The 24,607-nt window shown below is 40.3% G+C and overlaps 2 protein-coding genes and 1 pseudogene across 4 annotated transcripts; all 3 read left to right on the forward strand.

Annotated features, from left to right (window-relative positions):
- The first annotated feature begins 607 nt into the window (after positions 1-607).
- LOC148715680 (octopamine receptor beta-2R-like) lies at positions 608-3,720 on the forward strand. The gene has a single exon (XM_088746624.1). The coding sequence runs from the start codon at positions 963-965 to the stop codon at positions 1,881-1,883; it is 921 nt and encodes a 306-aa protein (XP_088602750.1). The 5' UTR covers positions 608-962; the 3' UTR covers positions 1,884-3,720.
- Positions 3,721-4,845: 1,125 nt separating this feature from the next.
- On the forward strand, positions 4,846-15,915 carry LOC148715681 (uncharacterized). Of its 3 annotated transcripts, none has more exons than XM_088746621.1 (5): positions 4,846-5,406; positions 6,085-6,212; positions 6,500-6,576; positions 6,857-6,977; positions 13,452-15,915. In XM_088746621.1, exons 2-5 carry the CDS (start codon positions 6,111-6,113, stop codon positions 13,500-13,502), a joined length of 351 nt encoding a protein of 116 aa, XP_088602747.1. In that variant the 5' UTR covers positions 4,846-5,406; positions 6,085-6,110; the 3' UTR covers positions 13,503-15,915. The 3 variants fall into 3 exon arrangements, with proteins under 3 accessions (XP_088602747.1, XP_088602746.1, XP_088602745.1); XM_088746620.1 differs by having other exon boundaries at positions 4,848-5,506; positions 15,244-15,915; XM_088746619.1 differs by having other exon boundaries at positions 4,849-5,506.
- Positions 15,916-21,014: 5,099 nt separating this feature from the next.
- Positions 21,015-22,849, forward strand: LOC148715682 (octopamine receptor beta-1R-like; annotated as a pseudogene).
- The last annotated feature ends 1,758 nt before the right edge of the window (positions 22,850-24,607 follow it).

A 24,607-nucleotide genomic window follows, 5' to 3' on the forward strand; every position in this document is an offset into this window, starting at 1 on the left:
CAGAAAATAAGCTTGAGAAACTGAGCAGTTAAAGCAATCAGCTCCTTATTTCTCTGTTTTGAGTTGAAGTCAATTAAATTCAACAGAGCGCAAAAAAGGTTTGCATTAAACTGCACATGTTTTGAAAATTGTAAGAAATAAATTTTATTTAGTATCACCGAAAAAAAAAAACGCGCTTTAAAGTGATCCGTAATTCAGAGTAAAAATGTATATGATGCAAAACAGACATATTAATATTCTTCCGAGTTAAATTGCAAATGAGTGTTAGTTTTGATGACAGATGAGACGAGCTGGTTTATTTGTAAGAAACAGTTCTAACCTGGCATACATGAAAACTTTGAATTTGCTGCATTTAACCCTCATAATATTAAGACTGACTAGCGTCAAATTGTTCCTTACGGTTTTACCGCTGAGTCAAAATAAGTTGAGAATCAGAAGGGAATGAACCAAAGGAGCCCTTGATTGATACACAAATTCTCCTTCTTTTTACAATAGCAAATTATAGAGAAGAGTATGGAGAATGCTCATAGTTAGAATGCTAATTTTTCAAGACCTGACAGTGTCCTCAAGCTGTGAGAGACAGGTTGTCAAATTCTCTATCTAGCTATTCCTTTTGTTCATCAATTATATCATATTGTCGCAAACTTTGGTAATTTGCGCGTTTTTAACCAGTGATGTACTGACGAATGTTTTCCTCGAGCTGGCCTCTCTTACAGTCAGTTTCCCTCCTTTATTTCAATTCTTACCAATGAAGGAATGGAGGTTGTTGACCTAACAGAAAGAGAGGCAAGAATTCATGCTGATTAATTAATTGCGATGTGTTTTTAGCGGAACTTAACACAAGAAAAAATCACCTGGTGTTTTCAAATTTCTTGTGAATTGTGGTCTGACATTAGTTTCTTACCGGAAGATTATCTTCTCAGCTTTCATTTGTGAAGGGACGGCCGCTTGAATATCGAAATATGGAAACGTGGTTTTGGATTCTTGGCTGGTCTCTTTCCATCCTGACCTATTCTGGAAATGGATTTATTATCTTTCTTGTTTGCAGAAGACGGCGGCTTCGAACAAAAACCAACGCATTTATAGTTTCTCTTGCTGTGGCCGACTTTTGTGCTGGGTTGACAGCTTTTCCCCCGCTTTTCGTCTGTAAGGCGATAAATGGATGCGATCCTAAGGGCTTCTTAGCAAGCAGGGTGGATTATCTAAGGTGGCTGTTCATGTACTCATCTGTGACAAACTTGTGCTGTTTAGTCCTTGAGCGCTACGTTGCTGTTGTAAAGCCGTTAAGGTACTTGACTTTTATGACGCGCAGACGCGTTTTCCAGATGATTTTTATCTCTTGGACCATCGCAGTGGTTGTTGTCTTAGCTTTTTTACTAGACTGGCTTGTTTTTAGCGAAGTTATGCTCTTCAAAGTTCTGATATCAATTCTCATGGTTTTATTAGAATTTTTGCCGTGTTGCGGGTTAATTTTCTGCTTTGGATCAATGTACCATGTTATTTATAAGCACGAAAGAGCCGCCCACATCTTAGCAAAACAACTCCGCTTTAATCAGCGATTTTTGTTCAAAATCCAGGAGAAGGCTGCTGTAAAAATAATGGCAGTTGTTATTGGCTTGTTTCTTGTAGCCTACTCGTTCGCTTTGCGATGTAGCCTCATATACATTTTGAACAAATACGAAAAACCGTGTGATGATCAAGAATACAAATTGCCACTGCTTTTAATAAATTCCGCCATTAACCCCGTAGCTTACGCCGTCTTCAAGACAGACATAAACAAGGAGATAACACGGTATATTTGCTGTGTCATGTGTAAAAAAAGAAACCACATCGAACCAATTCATGAAAACAACTCTTTCATCCTACGCAACTATAATGTCTAACACGTCAATCCAGTGAGAACTGCAAACCTTGGATAAACTTCTTCTCAACCAGAATTAGTCCATTTACCCACAATAATTCCTTCCACAAGTCAACAATCAATAGCAAAATGATGAAAATAAAATCATGTTTAAGGATTTCCTTACGGTGTGTCCATGGTGTGAAGAGTAAATCACATAATGGTTGAAAATAATTTTTTTAATCTCATCGATTCTTACCTATTCTTATTCCTTTTGATTTCTTCTCTTTTGTATAATTTTGCTAGTTTGTCTGTTTCATCTTATAGCTTTAAATGCCATTCTGTGAGTCAGTCAGTCAGCCTATCAATCAGACTGAAGTTTGCTGACTAATGGCAAATGTTATCTCCTTGTTTCTGGTAGCTTACTCATTCACTTTGCGATATGGCTTTAGATATAGTTTGAACGACGGAAAACCGTGCGATGAAGACCAAAAACACAACCTTGCTTGACACCATTATCTACGTCAAAGGGAGCAGAGTCCAGCCCACCGTCCACAACACGTGCTTGCATGCCATCATGAAAAGATCGAATCATGTTTATCACCTTTTCTGGGAAACCAACTCTGTGGAGGAGCATCCAAAGTCCTGTACGAGACACCGAGTCAAAGGTCTTTGTTAGATCCACAAAGACTATATAGAGGTCACGCTGGTGTTCTCTGCATTTTTCTTGCACTTGACGCGTGGCAAAAAGCATTTCCACTGTACTGCGGTTCTCCCTATATCCGCATTGGCTTTCAGGGTTTACCTCCTCCGCCAAAGCAGTTGCCCGTCTCACTATTATACGTGCTAAGATTTTTCCAGCAATACACAACAGCGAGATGCCACGATGATTGTTGCAGTCCGCTCGTTGGCCTTGTAGGGTTTATAATATATGCAAATCAAACAGATTAGTACTATTTTCGAGCGAAATGCAAATGGGATCTAGTTTTGCTGGATGTCCAGTTGAGATCAGCTGGTTTTCTAGTCGAAACTGCCTGATTCTCTGGCAAACGAGGAACTTTTGAATTTACTGTGCTCAACTATAAACCGTGAGACCGACTAGCATATTGTAATTTCTCCTTACGGTATCACAATCAAAGTCATGAGAATCATGAAGGAAACGAACGTTAACCAAAGAAGCTCTTAATTGATAAACTAAGTCTACTTGTCATTTAAATAGAACAGCAAAGAGAATATTCATAGCAGTGCGTAGAATATTAACCCCTTATACCAAACAAGATCGAGGGTGAGAGTTGATTTGTTAAATGTATACCTTTATGATTTAAACCGACAAAATGCGACAAGAAGGTAAACGTTTTCTGTTAGACATGTAATTTTAATTGAACAAGCAGACAGCAGCTGCTATGAACACCCCCGCAACTAGAATGCGAATGTTCAAAAATGACAAAAGGAAAAAAGAACTGCAATTTGAGCCATGAAATTCTGCATCTTCAGTGATTCTTCTGTTTCTCATTTCTCCTCTTTTTACATTTAAAAAAAAGTTTTCACGCACGTGGTGACCCCGTTGATAACAGTACTTTTTACTGAAGGGTTTTCCTGGGTAAAAATTCGATTATAATTATTATTATTACTATTATTATTATTTTTATTATGACATGATGAGAAGTTCGTCTCATATCAGATAATAAGATCTAATAAATTTGTATAAGCTTTCTTGTCACATGACCCGGCCGGTCTATTGTAAAAGTGGGTGCGCCATCGGTTTTCAAGTGCAATTTAACTCGGAATTCACGATTCAGGTAATAGATTCTCCTTGAATCGCATAGTTGAATAAAAATAAAAAAGAAAACAGCAATAAAATTGTTTGGTTTTATCCGAAATGTGCACTCCAGTTCAGTTAAAAACAAGGAAGAACCTCAGGCTCACTTTGAAAAACGCTTTTGTTTGTTTTTGGCTTCTTCAAAGGTGGCAATGGTTTTGAAACAATTTAAAAGGACATCTTAAAAAAATGTCTCTTGTTGTGGTGTTATAATTTGACAATAGTTTTTATGTATATGTGGATGCGAAACATTTTTACTTAGTCTCGTTTTCAGCAAGCAATTCTACGCGAAATACCTCGCTTCGTTAATCAATCAGAATGCGAGATTTTATTCAATTATGCCATTCTATCTGACACACCAATAGGAGTGCTGAAAATGTCGTGGAGCTGACAGAGAAATATCATCAAACCCCTTAGTTAGCTATCTTTAGAAATTAATTTCTGGCTAGTCATCAAAATTTATCATGTCATCGCCAGGAAATTATTATTTGTGCACTTTTCATCGATTAAAAAACAAATGCTCGCAAAAACGTCTCCCCGCAGCATTTCTCTCATGTAAATAGTATACCATTAACTTACCAAAGCAGGAATGAAGGCCGTTTACGTAAGAATGATGGTGCCGAGGCCTCTTAGATGATAACTGATGCGATGATGTTGATTAGTATTCAAATTCATGGTTAGCGTTATGAAGATGTTGTATTAATAATATAGAGCCATCCTTTCTTAGTAACAACAGATATGCTTATACAATAATGCCATTTCTTTTACTGCACCATTATAAAAATTCTGTTCTAATATGAGACTGAATTTGTTCAAAAATTGCTATTGACATACCCTGGCTGAACTAGCATGGAAGAAGTTATAAACCGTTTCTTAACAGCTGTAATACAAAACTAAACTTTATTCGAGGATCTACCTCTCCCAATGCCGTTTTCACGCGCATGCAGCTGTATTCAAATCCGTCTCGCTTTCGACGAGTCGACGAATTCGTCTTAAAAGGAACGACGATCGATCCTTGGGGAAAAAATATGTGTTCAAGAAAGACAGTTACTTCTCTCCTGATTAGTTAATAACTCCATAAGCTAAAATTAGGCATAAAAAACAAACAAACAAACAAACAAAAAACACGACAATCGACGTCATCAAACTTAGAAATGTAAATGTTATTGGTATCATCACGAGCCACAGGTAAACGGAAGTTCAAATATTCGAAAAGGCTGGTTGCTATGGAGTGACGTCATAAACCGGATAAGTTTCCATCATCGCCTTGACAGCCTTTTTCGATAATTGCTCGCAGTAATCTGAGTAGTTGCTTGAATTTGTACAATCTCTGTTCCTGCTGGATACAATGAAGCCTTTTGTTTATTAGGGGCTGGATCGGCCTATTGACATTTGGAGATTGGATTTCATATTAATATGCGTAAGCAAAAGCGGGAATGTTTAGTTTCCCGCGGTCGAGTGCAGTTATGGATCCCTTGAAACTTCGAAGGGTTGAATTACTTCATTCTCCTCCAGATGAGTCAAGGGAATGGTTTATCTTAAATTTCAAGAAATGTGGCATAAGAGTCAGCAAGTTTTTTGAAGTAGCCTGTTGGTGGCACATTTTCCAAGCGTTTTGTACGGTCCAGCTTTAAAAAATGGCGGAAGCTTGGATGACCGATATGTTCAGAACAACAAAGTGGCCATCGCCTCTCTATTTGGAGTTGTTTCTACCATCTTCCGGCAGAAATTCGAAGAAGGAGAAGTGGTGAGATATCTTTGGTTGATCGATAAAATAAATTCTTGATTCTGGATCAAGAAAAGCTTGGCAAACGTTACTTAGCATTTTCAAGCTAAGACGAACCGGGGTAAGTCATAACGTTTATATTTTTATTAAGATTGGAAAAAGTGAGTTTGCTCTCTTATGTTTTGTTGTGAATGCTGGTTTCACGGTGTATCAGAACTCATCTCTGCTTGGCAGGAAAATCACATAATTGGCTGTTTGATTTTACGCTGAGCCTCTAAGTCTTCTAGCTATGATCACTTTTTATGGCTACTTTAGGAGAAATTTCGGGTTTGTTTCCTTGATAGGGTCTTGACAGTATTATAATTTATTTCATTTCTATTTTTCTACGATAAAAGATTTAAATCGCCAGAGGGATGCCATTGAGAAAACTGGAATAGTAGTTAATGGAAGATGCTTTAAAGTTAAATTTCCAGGTTATTTGTGTGTGCCAATCTTGACTCTTTATATTTTTTTTATCTTATTATTTTTTATTTTTGCAATGTTTTTATGTTACATGTCTAGCTACGTGATAGTAATTATTGAATCCATTTTATGCTTGGCAGTGTTAGAAAATATCTGGGAAAGTATAACATTTGAGATCTTTGGTGTAGCTATTTTAACTTCAACTTCTTGTTATCTTCTTGTCTTTTTTCATGACAGTTACTCTTGATTACAAAACACTGATAATGCTGCTCAAGCAAAGAGCTGGTGATGCCAAAAAATATATCAATGAACTTTGCAAGCAAGGATTGGACACAGAGTGCTGTGTATTCTGCAAAGTTATTAAGGTAGGTTATACCTGCAATGCTAAATGACATGCATCATAGTGGAATTATACAATAACACAAAACATATTCAGCCTACTGGTATTTGTTATGCAATTTATTTATAATCAATTAGTGAGAGCTTCCTTGGCTTTCTTGACTTTACAGAAAGGCAGACGAAAGGTGTCCATAAAAGTGAACATATTTTATCTGTGGGGAACAGTGATTATATATCTACCATTAGTAGTGAACATTATATGACTTTAGCTCAGTTAATTCATTATTGAGTGATACATGCAATTTATTTGTAGGAATGTGCCTCTCCTGATGTTCCTTTTGGGGAAGCCTTTGCTGAGTGTTTCCTAAAGAGCAAAGCAAATATTGGGGGGTAGGTACAACTCTGCATTTCTGCTTTGACATGCATAAAAAGTTCCAGCTTGCAGTATGGTATTTCACTTTCTATTGGAATACATGTCTTTAAATCTCACTTGGGATACTTAGTTTGATGGACAGTTGGCATACTGCCGGCCGACAGTTGGCCGACAGTTGGCCGACAGACTTTTAGGGGAGCTGTTCTTCACTTTTACCCAGTTACCAGCAAAAATATGGTAAGCTTGGATTATAAAGGTGGAAACTTTATTCACTGTTTTTTTTTCTGTCTGTTTCAGATGGAAGGGGTTAAGAGATGACTTGCTCTTTCTCCTTGAAGAGGAGCCATGTGATGTTAATTTATGTGCTCTGCCTGCAGTGTATGACATTTTAATTTTTAAATTCTGTGCACCCATTGAAGTAAGGCATAGTCAACATTGTATCATTTAAAGAAATCTATTTTCTTGAAGTCTTATCCTGTAACAATATTATTTTGTTTAGGGTTGCCTGGTCACTTCTGAGATATATATTTATTTGTAATATTTCTAAGATTTATATGGCATTCGGCATAATGCCTGAGAGCTTCTGGGATATAGCAAACTTAGTTTTTCATTCACTGTTAATAGAGGGAAATTATGTCTTTCCTTTCTGGTTCACCCAGGCTGAAGTCCTTCATTCAGAGTAATGCCTGAGCAATTCTGGGATATATAACATACCTAGCTTTTCATTCATGATCAATATAGGGAAGTGTTGTCTATCCTTTCTGGTTCACACAGGCTGAAGTCCAGGCATTCAGAGTAATGCCTGGGATATATAACATACATAGCTTTTCATTCATGGTCAATATAGGGAAGTGTTGTCTATCCTTTCTGGTCCACCCAGGCTGAAGTCCTGGCATTCAGTGTAATGCCTGAGCGCTTCTGGGATATACAACATACTTAGCTTTTCATTCATGGTCAATATAGGGAAGTGTTGTCTATCCTTTCTGGTTCACCCAGGCTGAAGTCCTGGCATTCAGTGTAATGCCTGAGCGCTTCTGGGATATACAACATACTTAGCTTTTCATTCATTGTCAATATAGGGAAGTGTTGTCTATCCTTTCTGGTTCACCCAGGCTGAAGTCCTGGCATTGACTGTAATGCCTGAGCACTTCTGGGATATATAACAAAGTTTCACATAGCTTTTCATTCCTGGTCAATATAGGGAAGTGTTGTCTATCCTTTCTGGTTCACCCAGGCTGAAGTCCTGGCATTCAGTGTAATGCCTGAGCACTTCTGGGATATACAACATACTGAGCTTTTTATTCATGGTCAATATAGGGAAGTGTTGTCTTTAGTGTTTGTGTAATAGTATCGGTGATGACGTAATCTAATTAGCATGAAGCACGTGAAGGAGGTTGTGTAATATATATAGAAGGAGTGTGCGAGTGAATAAAGGTGTGTTGCAATGCGGATTCCGTGTGCTCTTTAAGTTCCCTACAAGATACTAAATTTGGCGACGAGGATGCAAGGATTTTATGTCTAATTCTGAGGAGTTGGAAGAAGAAGTGATGGCCACCACATTACAGTTACCTGCTATTCCCCCTTTCTCCGTCTCAAGCGATCAAATGACACTCGGGCAGCGCTGGTCGAAATGGGTTAAAGGTTTGGAATACTTTCTGGTGGCATCTAACATTACCGAAAAGAAACAACGACGTGCTGTCCTGTTGCACTTAGCAGGCCCTGAAGTCCAAACGGTTTTTGAAACTCTCAGTGGTACTGGAGAGGATTACGATACGGCACTTGCGAAATTAACCGAGTACTTTGAGCCGAAGAAGAACATTCCCTTTGAGAGACATGTGTTTCGGCAGGCAGCGCAACAGCCGACTGAAAACATCGATTCGTACGTGACGCGATTACGAAGCCTTGCGAAATCTTGCGAGTATGGAAATGTGGACGAAATGATCCGAGATCAAGTGGTGGATAGATGCGCCTCGAACAGTCTTCGCCGTCGACTACTACGAGAAACCGACCTAACACTGGATGGGCTTTTACAGATCGCTCGATCAATTGAAGCGTCTGACCTACACGCTACTACAATGGAGGCAGCGCCGGGCTCTTCAGGACGGGTCAACAAGGTCTCGGGCGGATTTCAAAGATCGAGAGGAAGAAACAGTGGAAAGTCACGGTCGTGTCAACCAAAGAATGCGAAGAATTCACGACCACAGAACCATGACACGAGGCAAATTGTCTGTTTTTGTTGTGGACGTGCGGGTCATCGCGCGAAAGATCCTTCGTGTCCTGCAATTGGAAAAGCTTGTAGTAACTGTGGAAAGCAAGGACACTTCGGTGGAGTTTGCAAAGGAGTTCCGAATCGAGCCACTAGTTCTCAGAACGTTGCGCAACAACGGAATGCAAATGGGCTTCGGTACGTGACAACCGAACAAGACCCTGGTTCAGACGATGAATATTTGTGGGCGATTAGGGGCAACATGGACGACAATACTGTGCAAATAACTGTTGAAGGTACATCGATTCCGGTTATTGTTGACTCAGGGGCAAGTGTCAATGTCCTGGACAGTATTACATTCAACCGATTGTCGAATACAGGAGTTGTTCTCAGAAATTCCGATGTCAAAATTTACACGTACGGCTCGAAAACGCCGCTTCCTGTCAAAGGAACATTCCGTGCCAATGTGTCAACAACTCAATTTCACACACAGGCCGACTTCGTGGTTGTTGAAAATTTAAATGCGGGATCATTGTTGGGCAAGGAAACTGCAACGGAGCTTGGGTTACTAAGAGTTGGCCCGGAATACCCGAGCACAGTTAACCAAATTACAGTGAAATCTGTACAAGTGATTGTGGACAAACATAATGCAGTGTTTAACGGCGTTGGCAAACTGCGGGATTATCAATTAAAAATACACATCGACCCAGAAATTTCTCCAGTTGCGCAACCGCAGCGCCGCCTTCCCTTTCACGTTCGTAAGGATGTGGAGAAAAAGCTCAATGAATTGCAAGATCTCGACATTATTGAGGATGTTGACGGTCCAACGCCCTGGGTTTCGCCTTTAGTCGCGGTCCCAAAGTCCAATGGCGAAGTACGGGTTTGCGTCGACATGCGTCGTGCAAACGAAGCTGTGATCAGAGAGCGACATCCAATACCAACACTTGAGGAAACATTGGAAGCACTTAATGGAGCAGCTGTGTTCTCTAAGCTTGATTTGCGATGGGGCTATCATCAGGTCGAACTACACCCAGAGTCTAGAGTGCTTACAACTTTCTCAACACACAAGCGACTTAAGCGTTACAAACGCTTAATATTTGGCTTGTCATCAGCACCAGAAATGTACCAATATGTCATTCAGCAAACTCTTCAAGGAATTCCCGGAGTAAGGAACATTTCTGATGATATTATTGTGTTTGGCTCTGACCAAGACAGTCATGACAGGAATTTGGAACTTACACTTGCACGCCTTGAGAACAAGGGACTTACGCTTAACCGAGAGAAGTGTATCTTTAGTGTTCCAGAATTAGTATTTTTTGGATTTAAGATTTCTGCCGATGGCATTGCACCGGACGACAAGAAGGTTGAAGCGGTGAGGAACGCGCGAACACCACAGAATGCAGCGGAAGTGCGGAGTTTTCTCGGGTTAGTGAACTACTGTGCGCGTTTTATCCCAAACTTTGCAACCCTCGCTGAGCCATTACGGATGCTCACAAGGAGTGATACAGAGTGGGTCTGGGGTAACGCGCAACAAGAGGCATTTCGCCGCCTTCAAGTCATTCTAACCAGTGACTGTGTTGTTGCACATTACGACCAAGCCGCTGAAACGGAGCTGAAAGTTGACGCAAGTCCTGTTGGACTTGGTGCCATTTTGCTGCAGCGACGTGGTGATTGTGTTCATCCTGTGGCATATGCGAGTCGCACGTTAACAGATGTTGAGAGGAGGTATTCTCAGACCGAAAAGGAGGCACTGGCGGTTGTGTGGGCTTGCGAGCGATTTCATATTTACTTGTATGGTAAACTGTTCACCCTGTACACGGATCACAAGCCGCTCGAAGTTATTTACAACCCTAAATCCAAGCCACCGCCTCGGATTGAAAGATGGGCACTTCGACTGCAGCCATACACATTTGATGTTGTACACATGGCCGGAAAGACAAACCCAGCTGACGTCCTCTCAAGATTGCCGTTAGAAAACCAACCGTTCCGGGAAAGGAACATTGCGGAAGAATATATTAACTACGTCACAGTCAACGCGGTTCCAAAAGCACTCACACTTGAGCAGATTGCAAATGCTACTGAGGCAGACCCAATACTACAGCAAGTACGATGTTGTCTGAGTGACTGTGAGTGGCCAGACACACCAGAGCTCAGGCCCTACAGGCGGGTCAGAGATGAACTGTGTGTGACCAATGGAATCATCTTGCGAGGACATCGTATTGTCATGCCTAGTACCCTCTGGCAAACAACCTTAGCAAATGCACACGAGGGTCACCAAGGCATTGTGCGGACCAAACAGATGGTCAGGGAGAAGGTTTGGTGGCCAGGTATGACACATCAAGTGGAGACAATGGTCAAGGCATGTCTACCCTGTCAATCTGTTGCGGGCAAGTCTACTGCAGAGCCACTCCGACCTACAGTGATGCCTGACAAACCATGGCAAGAGGTACACATCGATCTCTGTGGACCGTTCCCTACAGGAGAAAGTCTCGTGGTTTGTGAAGATGCATGTACGCGCTGGCCTGAAGTAGTCATTGTACGCTCAACTACCTCTGCGGCCATAATCGGACATCTTCGAAAGATATTTGCTGTACATGGGCTTCCAGAGAAAGTAGTCACAGATAACGGTGCAAATCTTGTGTCAGAGGAATTTGAGGTGTACCTGGCAACGCATGGCATCCAGCATCGGAAGGTCACACCCTACTGGCCTCAGGCGAATGCAGGGGTTGAACGATTTAACAAGACAATTGAGAAGGCAATTCGCACTGCGCATGCTGAAGGAAAGGATTGGCGCACTGACATGTTTGCCTTCCTACTGAACTACCGTGCGACACCTCATGCGACTACCGGAGCGTCGCCGGCGTTTCTACATTTAGGACGTGAGATCAGAACCAAAGTCCCACAAGTTGAGACACGGATGTCGAATGCTGTATCTGCTGCAATACAGTCTGCAAAGGGTAAGGACCAACAAGCCAAGCAGCGCACAAAGATTTATGCAGACAAGAGAAACAGAGCGAGTCCATCAGACATCAAATCAGGAGACAAAGTGTTGCTACAGCAGGCGCGGCAGAACAAGCTATCAACGCTGTATGACCCTCAACCCTACACAGTGCTAGAACGTAAGGGACCGAGCCTTATTCTGCAGCGAAGAAATGGACGTGTGTTCATGCGCAATGTATCGCATGTCCACAAGTTACACCAGAACACTGCTGTACGGGAGGAAGATGATTATGTGATGGATTTTGATCTTCCACAGGCAATGAATCCTCCACGGGCAGCGGAACAAGATACGCGAAGATCTGCTCGTGTCAGACGTGCACCGGCACATCTGAGGGACTATCAGTTACACTGAACAGTTGTCAATGAACTTTGACTGAACAATTGCAAATTTTAGTATGCTAACGAGTTCTGTTGGTTTCGCTTATTTACCGAAAATAGCACCAGGGATTATAGCTGAGTTTAAATTCAATCAAGGGAGGGATTTAGTGTTTGTGTAATAGTATCGGTGATGACGTAATCTAATTAGCATGAAGCACGTGAAGGAGGTTGTGTAATATATATAGAAGGAGTGTGCGAGTGAATAAAGGTGTGTTGCAATGCGGATTCCGTGTGCTCTTTAAGTTCCCTACAAGATACTAAATTGTCTATCCTTTCTGGTTCACCCAGGCTGAAGTCCTGGCATTCAGTGTAATGCCTGAGCACTTCTGGGATATACAACATACTGAGCTTTTTATTCATGGTCAATATAGGGAAGTGTTGTCTATCCTTTCTGGTTCACCCAGGCTGAAGTCCTGGCATTCAGAGTAATGCCTGAGCGCTTCTGGGATATATAACATACTTAGGTTCTCATTCATTGTCAATATAGGGAAGTGTTGTCTATCCTTTCTGGTCCACCCAGGCTGAAGTCCTGGCATTCAGTGTAATGCCTGAGTGCTTCTGGGATATACAACATACATAGCTTTTCATTCATGGTCAATATAGGGAAGTGTTGTCTATCCTTTCTGGTTCACCCAGGCTGAAGTCCTGGCATTGACTGTAATGCCTGAGCACTTCTGGGATATATAACAAAGTTTCACATAGCTTTTCATTCATGGTCAATATAGGGAAGTGTTGTCTATCCTTTCTGGTTCACCCAGGCTGAAGTCCTGGCATTCAGTGTAATGCCTGAGCACTTTTGGGATATACAACATACTGAGCTTTTTATTCATGGTCAATTTAGGGAAGTGTTGTCTATCCTTTCTGGTTCACCCAGGCTGAAGTCCTGGCTTTCAGAGTAATGCCTGAGCGGTTCTGGGATATATAACATACTTAGGTTTTCATTCATTGTCAATATAGGGAAGTGTTGTCTATCCTTTCTGGTCCACCCATATTGAAGTCCTGGCATTCAGTGTAATGCCTGAGCGCTTCTTGGATATACAACATACTTAGCTTTTCATTCATGGTCAATATAGGGAAGTGTTGTGTATCCTTTCTGGTTCACCCAGTCTGAAGTCCTGGCATTCAGTGTAATGCCTGAACGCTTCTGGGATATACAACATACTTTAAGTTTTTTCATTCATGGTCAATACGGGGAAGTGTTGTTTATCTTTTCTGGTTCACCCAGGCTGAATGGAAGTTCTGCTATTCACAGTAATCCCTTAGTGCTTCTGGGATACCTAACATTCTTATTTTCTTTGACATTCACAGGTTAATCAAGGGAAGTGTTGTCTCTCGGCCTTACTGGTTCACCCAGGCTGAAGTCCTGGCATTCAGTTTAATGCCTGAACGCCTCTGAGATATTTGACTTACTTAGCTTTTCATTGATGGTTAATATAAGGAAGTATTGTCTATCCTTTCTGGTTCACCCAGGCTGAAGTCCTGGCATTCAGAGTAATGCCTGAGCGCTTCTGGGATATATAACATACTTAGGTTCTCATTCATTGTCAATATAGGGAAGTGTTGTCTATCCTTTCTGGTCCACCCAGGCTGAAGTCCTGGCATTCAGTGTAATGCCTGAGTGCTTCTGGGATATACAACATACATAGCTTTTCATTCATGGTCAATATAGGGAAGTGTTGTCTATCCTTTCTGGTTCACCCAGGCTGAAGTCCTGGCATTGACTGTAATGCCTGAGCACTTCTGGGATATATAACAAAGTTTCACATAGCTTTTCATTCATGGTCAATATAGGGAAGTGTTGTCTATCCTTTCTGGTTCACCCAGGCTGAAGTCCTGGCATTCAGTGTAATGCCTGAGCACTTTTGGGATATACAACATACTGAGCTTTTTATTCATGGTCAATTTAGGGAAGTGTTGTCTATCCTTTCTGGTTCACCCAGGCTGAAGTCCTGGCTTTCAGAGTAATGCCTGAGCGGTTCTGGGATATATAACATACTTAGGTTTTCATTCATTGTCAATATAGGGAAGTGTTGTCTATCCTTTCTGGTCCACCCATATTGAAGTCCTGGCATTCAGTGTAATGCCTGAGCGCTTCTTGGATATACAACATACTTAGCTTTTCATTCATGGTCAATATAGGGAAGTGTTGTGTATCCTTTCTGGTTCACCCAGTCTGAAGTCCTGGCATTCAGTGTAATGCCTGAACGCTTCTGGGATATACAACATACTTTAAGTTTTTTCATTCATGGTCAATACGGGGAAGTGTTGTTTATCTTTTCTGGTTCACCCAGGCTGAATGGAAGTTCTGCTATTCACAGTAATCCCTTAGTGCTTCTGGGATACCTAACATTCTTATTTTCTTTGACATTCACAGGTTAATCAAGGGAAGTGTTGTCTCTCGGCCTTACTGGTTCACCCAGGCTGAAGTCCTGGCATTCAGTTTAATGCCTGAACGCCTCTGAGATATTTGACTTACTTAGCTTTTCATTGATGGTTAATATAAGGAAGTATTGTCTATCCTTTCTGGTTCACCCAGGCTGAAGTCCTGGCATTCAGTGTAATGCCTGAGCGCTTCTGGGATATACAACATACTTTAAGTTTTTCATTCATGGTCAATACGGGGAAGTGTTGTTTATCTTTTCTGGTTCACCCAGGCTGAATGGAAGTTCTGCTATTCACAGTAATCCCTTAGTGCTTCTGGGATACCTAACATTCTTATTTTCTTTGACATTCACAGGTTAATCAAGGGAAGTGTTGTCTCTCGGCCTTACTGGTTCACCCAGGCTGAAGTCCTGGCATTCAGTTTAATGCCTGAACGCCTCTGAGATATTTGAATTACTTAGCTTTTCATTGATGGTTAATATAGGGAAGTATTGTCTATCCTTTCTGGTTCACCCAGGCTGAAGTCCTGGCATTCAGTGTAATGCCTGAGCGCTTCTGGGATATACAACATACTTTAAGTTTTTCATTCATGGTCAATACGGGGAAGTGTTGTTTATCTTTTCTGGTTCACCCAGGCTGAATGGAAGTTCTGCTATTCACAGTAATCCCTTAGTGCTTCTGGGATACCTAACATTCTTATTTTCTTTGACATTCACAGGTTAATCTAGGGAAGTGTTGTCTATCGGCCTTACTGGTTCACCCAGGCTGAAGTCTTGGCATTCAGTGTAATGCCTGAGCGCTTCTGGGATATACAACATACTTTAAGTTTTTCATTCATGGTCAATACGGGGAAGTGTTGTTTATCTTTTCTGGTTCACCCAGGCTAAACGGAAGTTCTGCTATTCACAGTAATCCCTTAGTGCTTCTGGGATACCTAACATTCTTATTTTCTTTGACATTCACAGGTTAATCTAGGGAAGTGTTGTCTATCGGCCTTACTGGTTCACCCAGGCTGAAGTCTTGGCATTCAGTTTAATGCCTGAGCGCCTCTGAGATATTTGACTTACTTAGCTTTTCATTGATGGTTAATATAGGGAAGTATTGTCTATCCTTTCTGGTTCACCCAGGCTGAAGTTCTGGCATTCAGAGTAATGCCTGAGGTTTTCTGGCATATATAATGTGAAGAAATTCTTGTGACGCAAACTTTTCTGTTATTTGAGCTCTTCACCTATATCTACAGCAGAGCGACAGGAATAAATGGTCGTTTGAGACAAAAATTTGGAAATCAGCTTCATTTACTGTTAAAAGTCGCCCTGCAAACCGCGACGGGAAGAGAACATCAAAACAAAAAATGCTGCCAAAAAAACTCAATAAATAACACAAGGCAAAACACCGCTGGTACATTTCTTTGCGAAGCTAGATCGTGAAACTCTGATGCGACGTTTTTGTAGGGCGTAAACACACGACGACGATTGATTTCCTGACAAACTGGGTAATATGAGATAATATAAAGTATGAAACAACACGAAGTAACGCGCACAGCCTCAAGTGATCGATATACCGTATTTCCTTGAATAAGTGCCCACCCCTTGGCCATTCAAACTTGTAACTCTGAATAAGCGCGACACCGGAACCCTTTCTTTTTCAGCTTTCATAACATTTTAAACTTTTACTACCTTAGATGAATATGTTGGGAGAGATTCTTGCTTTAAGAGTTATATTACGCCGATGTATTATCTTTCCTTTTTATATGGCTGGCTTTGCAAGCGGTGCAAGATGCAGCGAATTCTGTGAGCTGATTGGCTATTAACCCTTGCTTATTTTTCGTTTTCTGCGGTGGCCAGCGTTGCAGCCATTTTGTCTTTGTGTAAGCTGCAGGCAAGCTCTCGCTTGGCTCTTATCGCTTGGCTCAGGTTTGAGTTTTCCTGCTTGGTCAATAACGCATTACTGGATCTACCGCGCTCTATGTTAATTTCCAAACCACTCTAGCGCACAGCGCTTGACTCAGTATTTAAAGTTGGTTTTTCGGAAAAAGTCAACGTCCCACCCCTCTCAAGAAGCTTTTAGAATATAAAAATTCAAGGACTTTCTAAGGATTGGTTAAATTCATTGGGGGACTTGCCCTGAAATTAACAGACTTGCAAGACAGTACGAACCCTGTTAAAGTTCAAGGGAGTTTAAACTTGTTCGTAACGTGTCATTAAACGAAAGTTGGTCTTTGTCTGTTTAAAAGCTTTGTCAGCTTGTTCAACATCTATCTTGATTTGAAAACAATTATTATTACCCCCGGTCTCTGTTTATTCACGATTTTAATCATCGTTGCGGAGGAGGTAGCGCAAAGAGATTTTCAACACCAGTGCGTTAATCACATCGTACCTATAATGTCTGTAATCTCTCGCAACTATCTAGAGGATTCCGGCACCTATATAGGTCATATGAAGGCCAGTGACAAAGAATCTTATGTGTACTGCATGAATATCGTTTAAAAAAACTGGAACAGTGTGTAAACTATAAATGCGACATAAAATATCAGTGAGAAAAAGCCGCCATGTATTGTGGACTCTGCGTTAAACAGCAAAAGAAATTATAGGTTGTAATACGCCGAGTTTATTCCCAATAACTGGTAACCGGATGCTCAAAAATTACAGCACCAAGCGTCAGCTGTCAAAGATTCCGAACACAGCGGAAAAAAAGTCGTCGGTTCTGGAATTTACTTTGTTTCCGATCCGAAAACAAAAATCTGGTAAAATTGATTAGAAAACAAAACACTCAGGCCGCCAGTTAAATGTCGTAGTAAATAAGCGTCGCAGCCTATGTCAGTATTAATGAAGTTAACTAAATCCGCAAGCATTGACTAAGAAATGTTTCTTCGACGTGACTGTAACTGCCGCAACACACTCCGGGCGAGCGCTTTGTCTTGTCACTATTTTTAAGCGCCGGCCATGTACACTTTTTTCGGATACGGCTTCTTTAATTACCTTTTCACGCCATAGGATGATGACATGATTGTGTAAAAGTTGACGCCTCTATCAGATTAGGAGCGAAATACGATCAAAAATTTTACCCAAGCAAGCCACTGATATCCAGCAGAGAATGCGGACTAAAAGTACGGATTCTCTGCTGGATACCTAGACTTTTTTTGGTTGCTAACGGCGTGAGGCTCGTTATGTTCCTTCTAACTTACTCATTCGCCTTGCGATGCAGCTTCATATTCATTTTGAAAGACGAAAAACCGTGTGATGATAAAGAATATATAGTTCCCCTTCTTAAATTGAACTCAGCCATTAACCCCGTCGTCTACGCCGTATTCAAGAGAGATAAATATGGCGATAACAAGGCATATATGAAAAAAAACATGTTCAACCAGAATCTTTCTTCAGCTATAATTATTTTTTCCCACAATTCGACAATCAATAAGTAAGGGCTGGAAAATAATTACATTTTGAGGCGGAAAAACGTTAAATGAGGATTAACAGTGGAGTCACTGCTATCACAGTGACTCCACTGTTTATGCCGTCTTCAAGCGGGGTATCAAGAGGGACATGACGAAAAGTTTTTTTCACATCATTTGGATAAAGTGAAATAATTTTTTCAGCTAATCCAAGAACTCTAAAACATTTGTTTTTTAAGTTTGCATCAGTTGTTACTCGACTTAGACGTCGACAAGTATAAATAAAAATAAAATTATATTCCAGGATCACCTCGAGGTGTTTGTTTTCTAAACAACTTCGCTTTAAAAACGAGTAGACTGCTTTTTTTAGAGATCCGCTTTTCACGCGTATGATGCAAATCAGGCAGATAAGTACTATTCCTAATTAAATTACAAATGAGTTTTCGCTTTTATGCCAATTTAGCTCAGCTGGTTTACTGTAAGAAACGGTTCTAACCTGGCAAACAAGCAACTTTTGAATTTCCTGCGTTCAAGCCCCAAACCCTGGCTAGGGCCACATTGTTCATTACGCTAACACCGCTGAGTCAAAGTAAGATCTTGAGAATCTCATAGCACGATCCAAAAATATTGCAAGATGCTGCGTTGAACTGTTATGTGCATTTGACCGGGCTAATTGCTTTGCTGCTTTGAAGCTGTTCTGAGAGAAGCTGTTTCAAATTAACTTTGAAATTCACCCTTACACTCATAGTTTCACTGTTTTTGCCATTCACCGAATAGTTGATAGTGCATTCATTCTTGCACCTTTGAAATTACTCACAGGTGAAAAGAGTAGAGCTCATAAACGAGTAAAGCTCATAAATGAGTGGAGCTCATAAATGATTATTAGTCGTAATTGGCATCAATAAATTATTTCAAAGGTATGGTTTTAGCCGGAAGGGAAAAAGCAAGAACAGCGGGGGTTGAAAAAATGCTAACTTTATTGCACGTCCATCTACTAGTTTTCATTCGAGTTGAGTCAATCAGTCAGTCATCAATCAATCAAATTCTTTTCTTAGACGATAAATTGTTAAAGCTATAGAGCTTGTGAGTTCGTTTGGTGTTACTTCAATTTTAATTGTTTCTCGTACGTTTCTTGACAGTTTACGACGCGATTGAGATAAGGTTGTTTTGAAAAATTATTAATTCAGCTGTGTTGAAAAAACTCACTTTAATATTTTTTTAGAAAATAAGCCCGAGAAACCTAGTAATTAAAGCAATCAGCTCGTTAGGGAAGGTACGTTTTTTATTTGGGGGGGTGGGCCGGGATACTTTAGACATTTTTTGCCAAGAAAGTCGTGGCCCTCCCACTTTCCAGATTGGATTAATGCATGACCCTTCATGAATGCCTAAACAAAAGGATCTGACCCTCCCCCCACCTCTTCAAAGCCAAAAATAACCGGAAGTGAAATTAACTGACCGGAAGTGTTGCTCATATAACCGTTTCTGCGCACAAAGCAGTTAATTGCATAGCGTTGCACGGTGAAAACTTGAAAGTGGGCAAGGATGTGCGAGGAATAGAAAGAAGGAAATGCGCTTGTGGAGAATGCGAGGACTTCATGAGGTCAGATGGTAGGCCTAGCCACAAGTTGCCGATGAATCCCAAAAAAGTTGCCGATAAAAGTGTCTAAAAGTTGCCAAAAAGTTGCTATTTTTTAAAAAGTTGCCGAAAAGTTGCTGAATTTCCAAGAAGTTGCCGAAAAGTTGCCAAAATTTTTATGCTTTTCGTACCTTTTTTGGGTGTTAAAGATTAAAAATTCGCACATTGCTTCGTATCAAAATTTCATTTGTCAAAGTCCAATGATAATATCAGAGGTTCTTTCCATTTCACTTGATCAACAAATAGTCACTGTAATTGTCCGCCATCTTGAAAAACGTGCAACGTGATACCGCTGACCTCTTGATAACGCATCACAAAAATCAACCCATGGAGGGGGCCCTAATTATTGTATTTTAGAATAAATTGAATGAATGTCTATCGAAAACTGACCAATGTGGCTCAAAACGTGAAGAAAGTGGCTTCAGAGAACCTCAAAAAGCCCAAAGTTGCCGAAAATTCTAAAAGTTGCCAAAATTCTAAAAAGTTGCCGAAATCTCAAAGCTTGCCGAAAAGTTGCCGAGAAACTCGTGGCTAAGCCTATCAGATGGAGTAGCTCAAGTAACGAATCGTCAGTGGACACTAATTCTATACCAGAATCCCGCGCGGAAACATTACCGACGTCAAAATATAGACGAAAGCGGGCACGGGTCGAGAGAGACAATTTACGTTAGTTGGGACAAGATAGTGTTTTGATCTAATATTCCGACATCTATTTAAAATGATGTAGATTGATTTAGACTGGTAGCTTTGCTTGTATATATAAGTTTTAGGTTTCTATACACTTCGCGTGTTTGGTAACAAATAATTAAAAGTCAACTAACCGACATGGAGTAGTTTTTTCCTTGCCAAAGAAAAAAAAAATGTGACCCTTCCCCGGCTGCGTATCAAACAGGTTTGACCCTCCCCGATTTTTAAAATATTTACTAATGACCCTCCCCTCCGAAGCCCCAGCCCATCCCCCCCCCCAATAAAAAACGTACCTTCCCTTATCTCTTTGTTTGAGTGAAGCTAGTTAAATGCAACAGAGCGCAAACAACGTTTGTATTAAACTGGACATGTTTGGAAGAATTGATATAAAAATTAACAAAAATGGTTTTAGAAGATCCCCTTTTCATTGTAAATATATATAAGATACAAATCAGGCAGATTAGTACTCTTCCCAGTTAAATTGCAAATAAGTTTTAGTTTTGCTGTCAGTTGAGATCAGCTGGTTTATTCTAAGAAACAGCTTTACCCTGGCAAGCAAGCAGTTTTTCAATTTTTCTTAAGAATGATTAGCGTCAAATTATTCCTTGCGGTATTATCGCAGAGTCAAAGTAAGGTCTTGAGAGTCGGAAAAGAACGAACGTCACTGAACCAAAGAAGCCCTTGATTGATAGACAAATTTTCCTTCTCATAAGCACCGGGAATGTATACAGAAGAGTATGGAGAATTCTTACATTAATGCTTGGGTTTGAGCTATTCCATTTAGTTCATCAAAATATATTATGCTAACGCAAACGTGGTAATTTATGCGACTTTTTATTAGTAAGTACAGCGGCACTGACGAATGTTTCCCCCGAACGTGCCTCTCTTGCAATCAGTTTCCTTCCTTTATTTCAATTCTTAACAATGAAATTATATGGAGGTTGTTGAGCTAACAGCAAGAGCGGCAAGAATTCATGCTAATCAATGAAATGTGATGTGTTTTAGGGGGAGCTTACACCAGATAAAATCACCTGGTGCTTTCAAATTTCTTGTGAATTATGGTGTTACATTAGTTCCTCACCGGAAGATTATCTTCTCAGCTTTCATTTGTGTAGGGCCGGCCACTTGAATATCGAAATATGGAAACGTGGTTTTGGATTCTTGGCTGGTCTCTTTCCATCCTGACCTATTCTGGATATGGATTTATTATCTTCCTTGTTTGTAGAAGACGGCGGCTTCGAACAAAAACCAACGCATTTATAGTTTCTCTTGCTGTGGCCGACTTTTGTGCTGGGTTGACAGCTTTTTCCCCACTTTTCGTCTGTGAGGCGATAACTGGATGCGATCCTAAGGCCTTCTTGGCAAGCAGGATGGATTATTTAAGGTGGCTGTTCGGGTACGCATCTGTGACAAACTTGTGCTGTTTAGTCCTTGAGCGCTACATTGCTGTTGTAAAGCCGTTGAGGTACTTGACTTTTATGACGCGCAGACGCGTTTTCCAGATGATTTTTATCTCTTGGACCATCGCAGTGGTTGTTGTCTTGGCTTTTTTAGTAGAGTGGCTTGCTTTTAGCGAAGTTCTGCTCTTCAAAGTTCTGATATCGATTCTCATGGTTTTTTTTGGAATTTTTGCCGGGTTGTGGGTTAATTTTCTGCTTCGGATCAATGTACCATGTTATTTATAAGCACGAAAGAGCCGCCCACATCTTAGCAAAACAACTCCGCCTTAATCAGCGATTTTTGTTCAAAATCCAGGAGAAGGCTGCTGTAAAAATAATGGCAGTTGTTATTGGCTTGTTTCTTGTAGCCTACTCGTTCGCTTTGCGATGTAGCCTCATATACATTTTGAACAATCACGAAAAACCGTGTGATGATCAAGAATACAAATTGCCACTGCTTGCATTAAACTCCGCTATTAACCCCGTAGCTTACGCCGTCTTCAAGAGAGATATAATCAAGGAGATAACACGGTATATTTGCTGTGTCATGTGTAAAAAAAGAAACCACATTGAACCAATTCATGAAAACAACTCTTTCATCCTACGCAACTATAATGCCTAACACGTCAGTCAACTGAGAACTGCAAACCTTTGATAAACTTCTTCTCAACCAGAATTAGTCCATTTACCCACAATCGCTCCTTCCACAAGTTAACAGCCAATAACTAGATGATGAAATTAAAATGTTTACGGATTTTCTCACAGTGCGTTCATGATGAGAAGAGAAGATCATGTAATGGTTGAAAAAGGTTTTTTTAATCTTACTGATTCTTACCCATTCTCGCTCCTTTAGATTTCTTTTCTTTCGTATAATTTTGCTAGTTTGTGTGTTTCATCTTATAGTATTGAATGTCAGTCTATGAGTCAGTCAGTCAGCCTATCAACCAGACTTAAGTTTGCCGGCTGTGAAACTTGAACTAATGCAAATGTTATTGGCTTATTTCTTGTAGCTTTCTTATTCGCTTTGCGATGTAGCTTTACGTACATTTTGAACGACGAAGACAGAAAAGTTGCGTTCAACGAAAATGTATATTTATAGCAAGAACAGTATCTCCACCGTAATTAAAGAACCTGACAAACGGCGGCATGATTGCCCTCTGATATACTATTATATAAAGGAGATTTCATAAATATGAAATTAAAAGCTGCCTCAGGGATTATCGTTTCTCTTGCTTTTGCCAACTTCTTTGTTGGATTGAGCACAGTCCCTTTATTATTTTTCTGCCCCGAAGGGAGCGATTGGGACGAGTAATCTAACGATTTTGGAACTTATTCCCGTTCGCCTCCATCGTAAAGCTGCGCATTTTAGTCCTGGAGCGCTATGTTGCTGTCGTAGTGCCTTTGAAATATTTGACTTTTGTCCAGCGTCACCGCGTTTTTTTGGTGTTTTTTATCTCTCGGGCGACTGTTTCTAGCCAGCGTTCAATATTTAAAATACTTATTTTAACGAAAATGAATTTTTTGGCTTTTCTGCCTTGCTGTGTTTCATCTTTTGCTTGCTTTAATCATGGTGTTATCAAACTACCTGCGTCTTCGTAGAAGAGCTCCTGTCGGCAGTTTACCCCGAATGGAAGAATTCTTGCCAATTTAACTCCCCTGCCGTCTTTGATCTTCAAGTTTAGGACGCGCCTCACAAACCATGCAACTAATAACTGACCCATGAAGAAATTTTGTTTCTGGATTAAAATCGTATGAAGGCCCGGCTAAACGCACGCAACATTTCAATGCAACATCTCGGAACATTGTTGCGCGCAGTTTGTTGCTCACGTTTGGCCACCCAGTACCAACACTGTGCAACATGTTGCAAGATGTTGGACCGAGTTTGAAATGGTCAAATTTTTGTTGCAACATTTTTGGAAGTTGCACGATTGAGATGTTGCGCGCGCCTCGGCCAGCTCCTTCACAACTTCTCATAACACGATCTAACGATGTTGAGAGATCATTGTTTCGTTGAAGTATTAAGTGAACTTGACCGGGCTTTAACTCTTCTTGCTATTTTTAGCTTTGAATTCGTAATGAGAGAAGCTGTTTCAAATTTTCTTTGAAATTCGCTCTTACACCCATAGTTTCACTGTTTTTGCCATTCTCCCCATAGTTAATAGTATATTAATTCTTGCACCTTTGAAATTCCTCACATGTCAAATGAGTAGAGCTCATAAATGAGTAAAGCTCATTAATGAGTAAAGCTCATTAATGAGTAAAGCTCATTAATGAGTAAAGCTCATTAATGAGTAAAGCTCATTAATGAGTGGAGCTCACAAATGATTATTAGCCGAAGCTGGCATCAATAAATCATTTCAAAGGTATAGTTTTAACCGGAAGGAAAAAAGCAGGAACAATAAGCGTTGAAAAAAATGCCAAGTTTATTGCACGTCCATCTTCTAGTTTTCATTCGAGTTAAGTCAGTCAGTCACTAATCAATCAAATCCTTTTTTTTAACGATAATTGGTAAAGCTGTAAAGCTTGTGGGTTCGCGCGTTTAGTGTTACTTCAACTTTTTTCTCGTGCCAATCTTGACAGTTTATCATTGTACAGTCACCCTTTACAAAATGGAAATAGTAATAATAATAATAATAATAACAATAAATAATATTTAAAGAGGATACTCCCATCACATTGAGTGGTTTTCAAGGGGGGTCCTCTGACAAAAAATACATTTAGATTAGATAGAAAAAAAATTACAAAAAAAATAATAATTTGTATACGTAGATGTAAAGAAGCATATAAAAGCACGAATATTAAAATACTAAAGTTAAGAATATGCTTTGGTTAAAAGGTAATTTTAAGAAATAATTATTTGAGTGTCTTTTAAAAATTAATGGTGGCATAGGCTTTTTCAACTCAGGCGGAAGTGCCAACCATTCGTTTG

The sequence above is a fragment of the Stylophora pistillata genome, unplaced genomic scaffold (assembly GCF_964205215.1).
Source record: "Stylophora pistillata unplaced genomic scaffold, jaStyPist1.2 SCAFFOLD_1005, whole genome shotgun sequence".
In the NCBI taxonomy this organism is placed as follows: Eukaryota; Metazoa; Cnidaria; class Anthozoa; order Scleractinia; family Pocilloporidae; genus Stylophora; species Stylophora pistillata.

Bases quoted from the DNA above. Each gene is read 5' to 3' on its own strand.
- LOC148715680 (XM_088746624.1), top strand. From the start codon at position 963: ATGGAAACGTGGTTTTGGATTCTTGGCTGGTCTCTTTCCATCCTGACC.
- LOC148715681 (XM_088746621.1), top strand. From the start codon at position 6,111: ATGCTGCTCAAGCAAAGAGCTGGTGATGCCAAAAAATATATCAATGAA. The intron at 6,213-6,499 runs GTAGGTTATACC...ATTTATTTGTAG, and splicing joins TATTCTGCAAAGTTATTAAG to GAATGTGCCTCTCCTGATGT. The intron at 6,577-6,856 runs GTAGGTACAACT...TGTCTGTTTCAG, and splicing joins AGCAAAGCAAATATTGGGGG to ATGGAAGGGGTTAAGAGATG.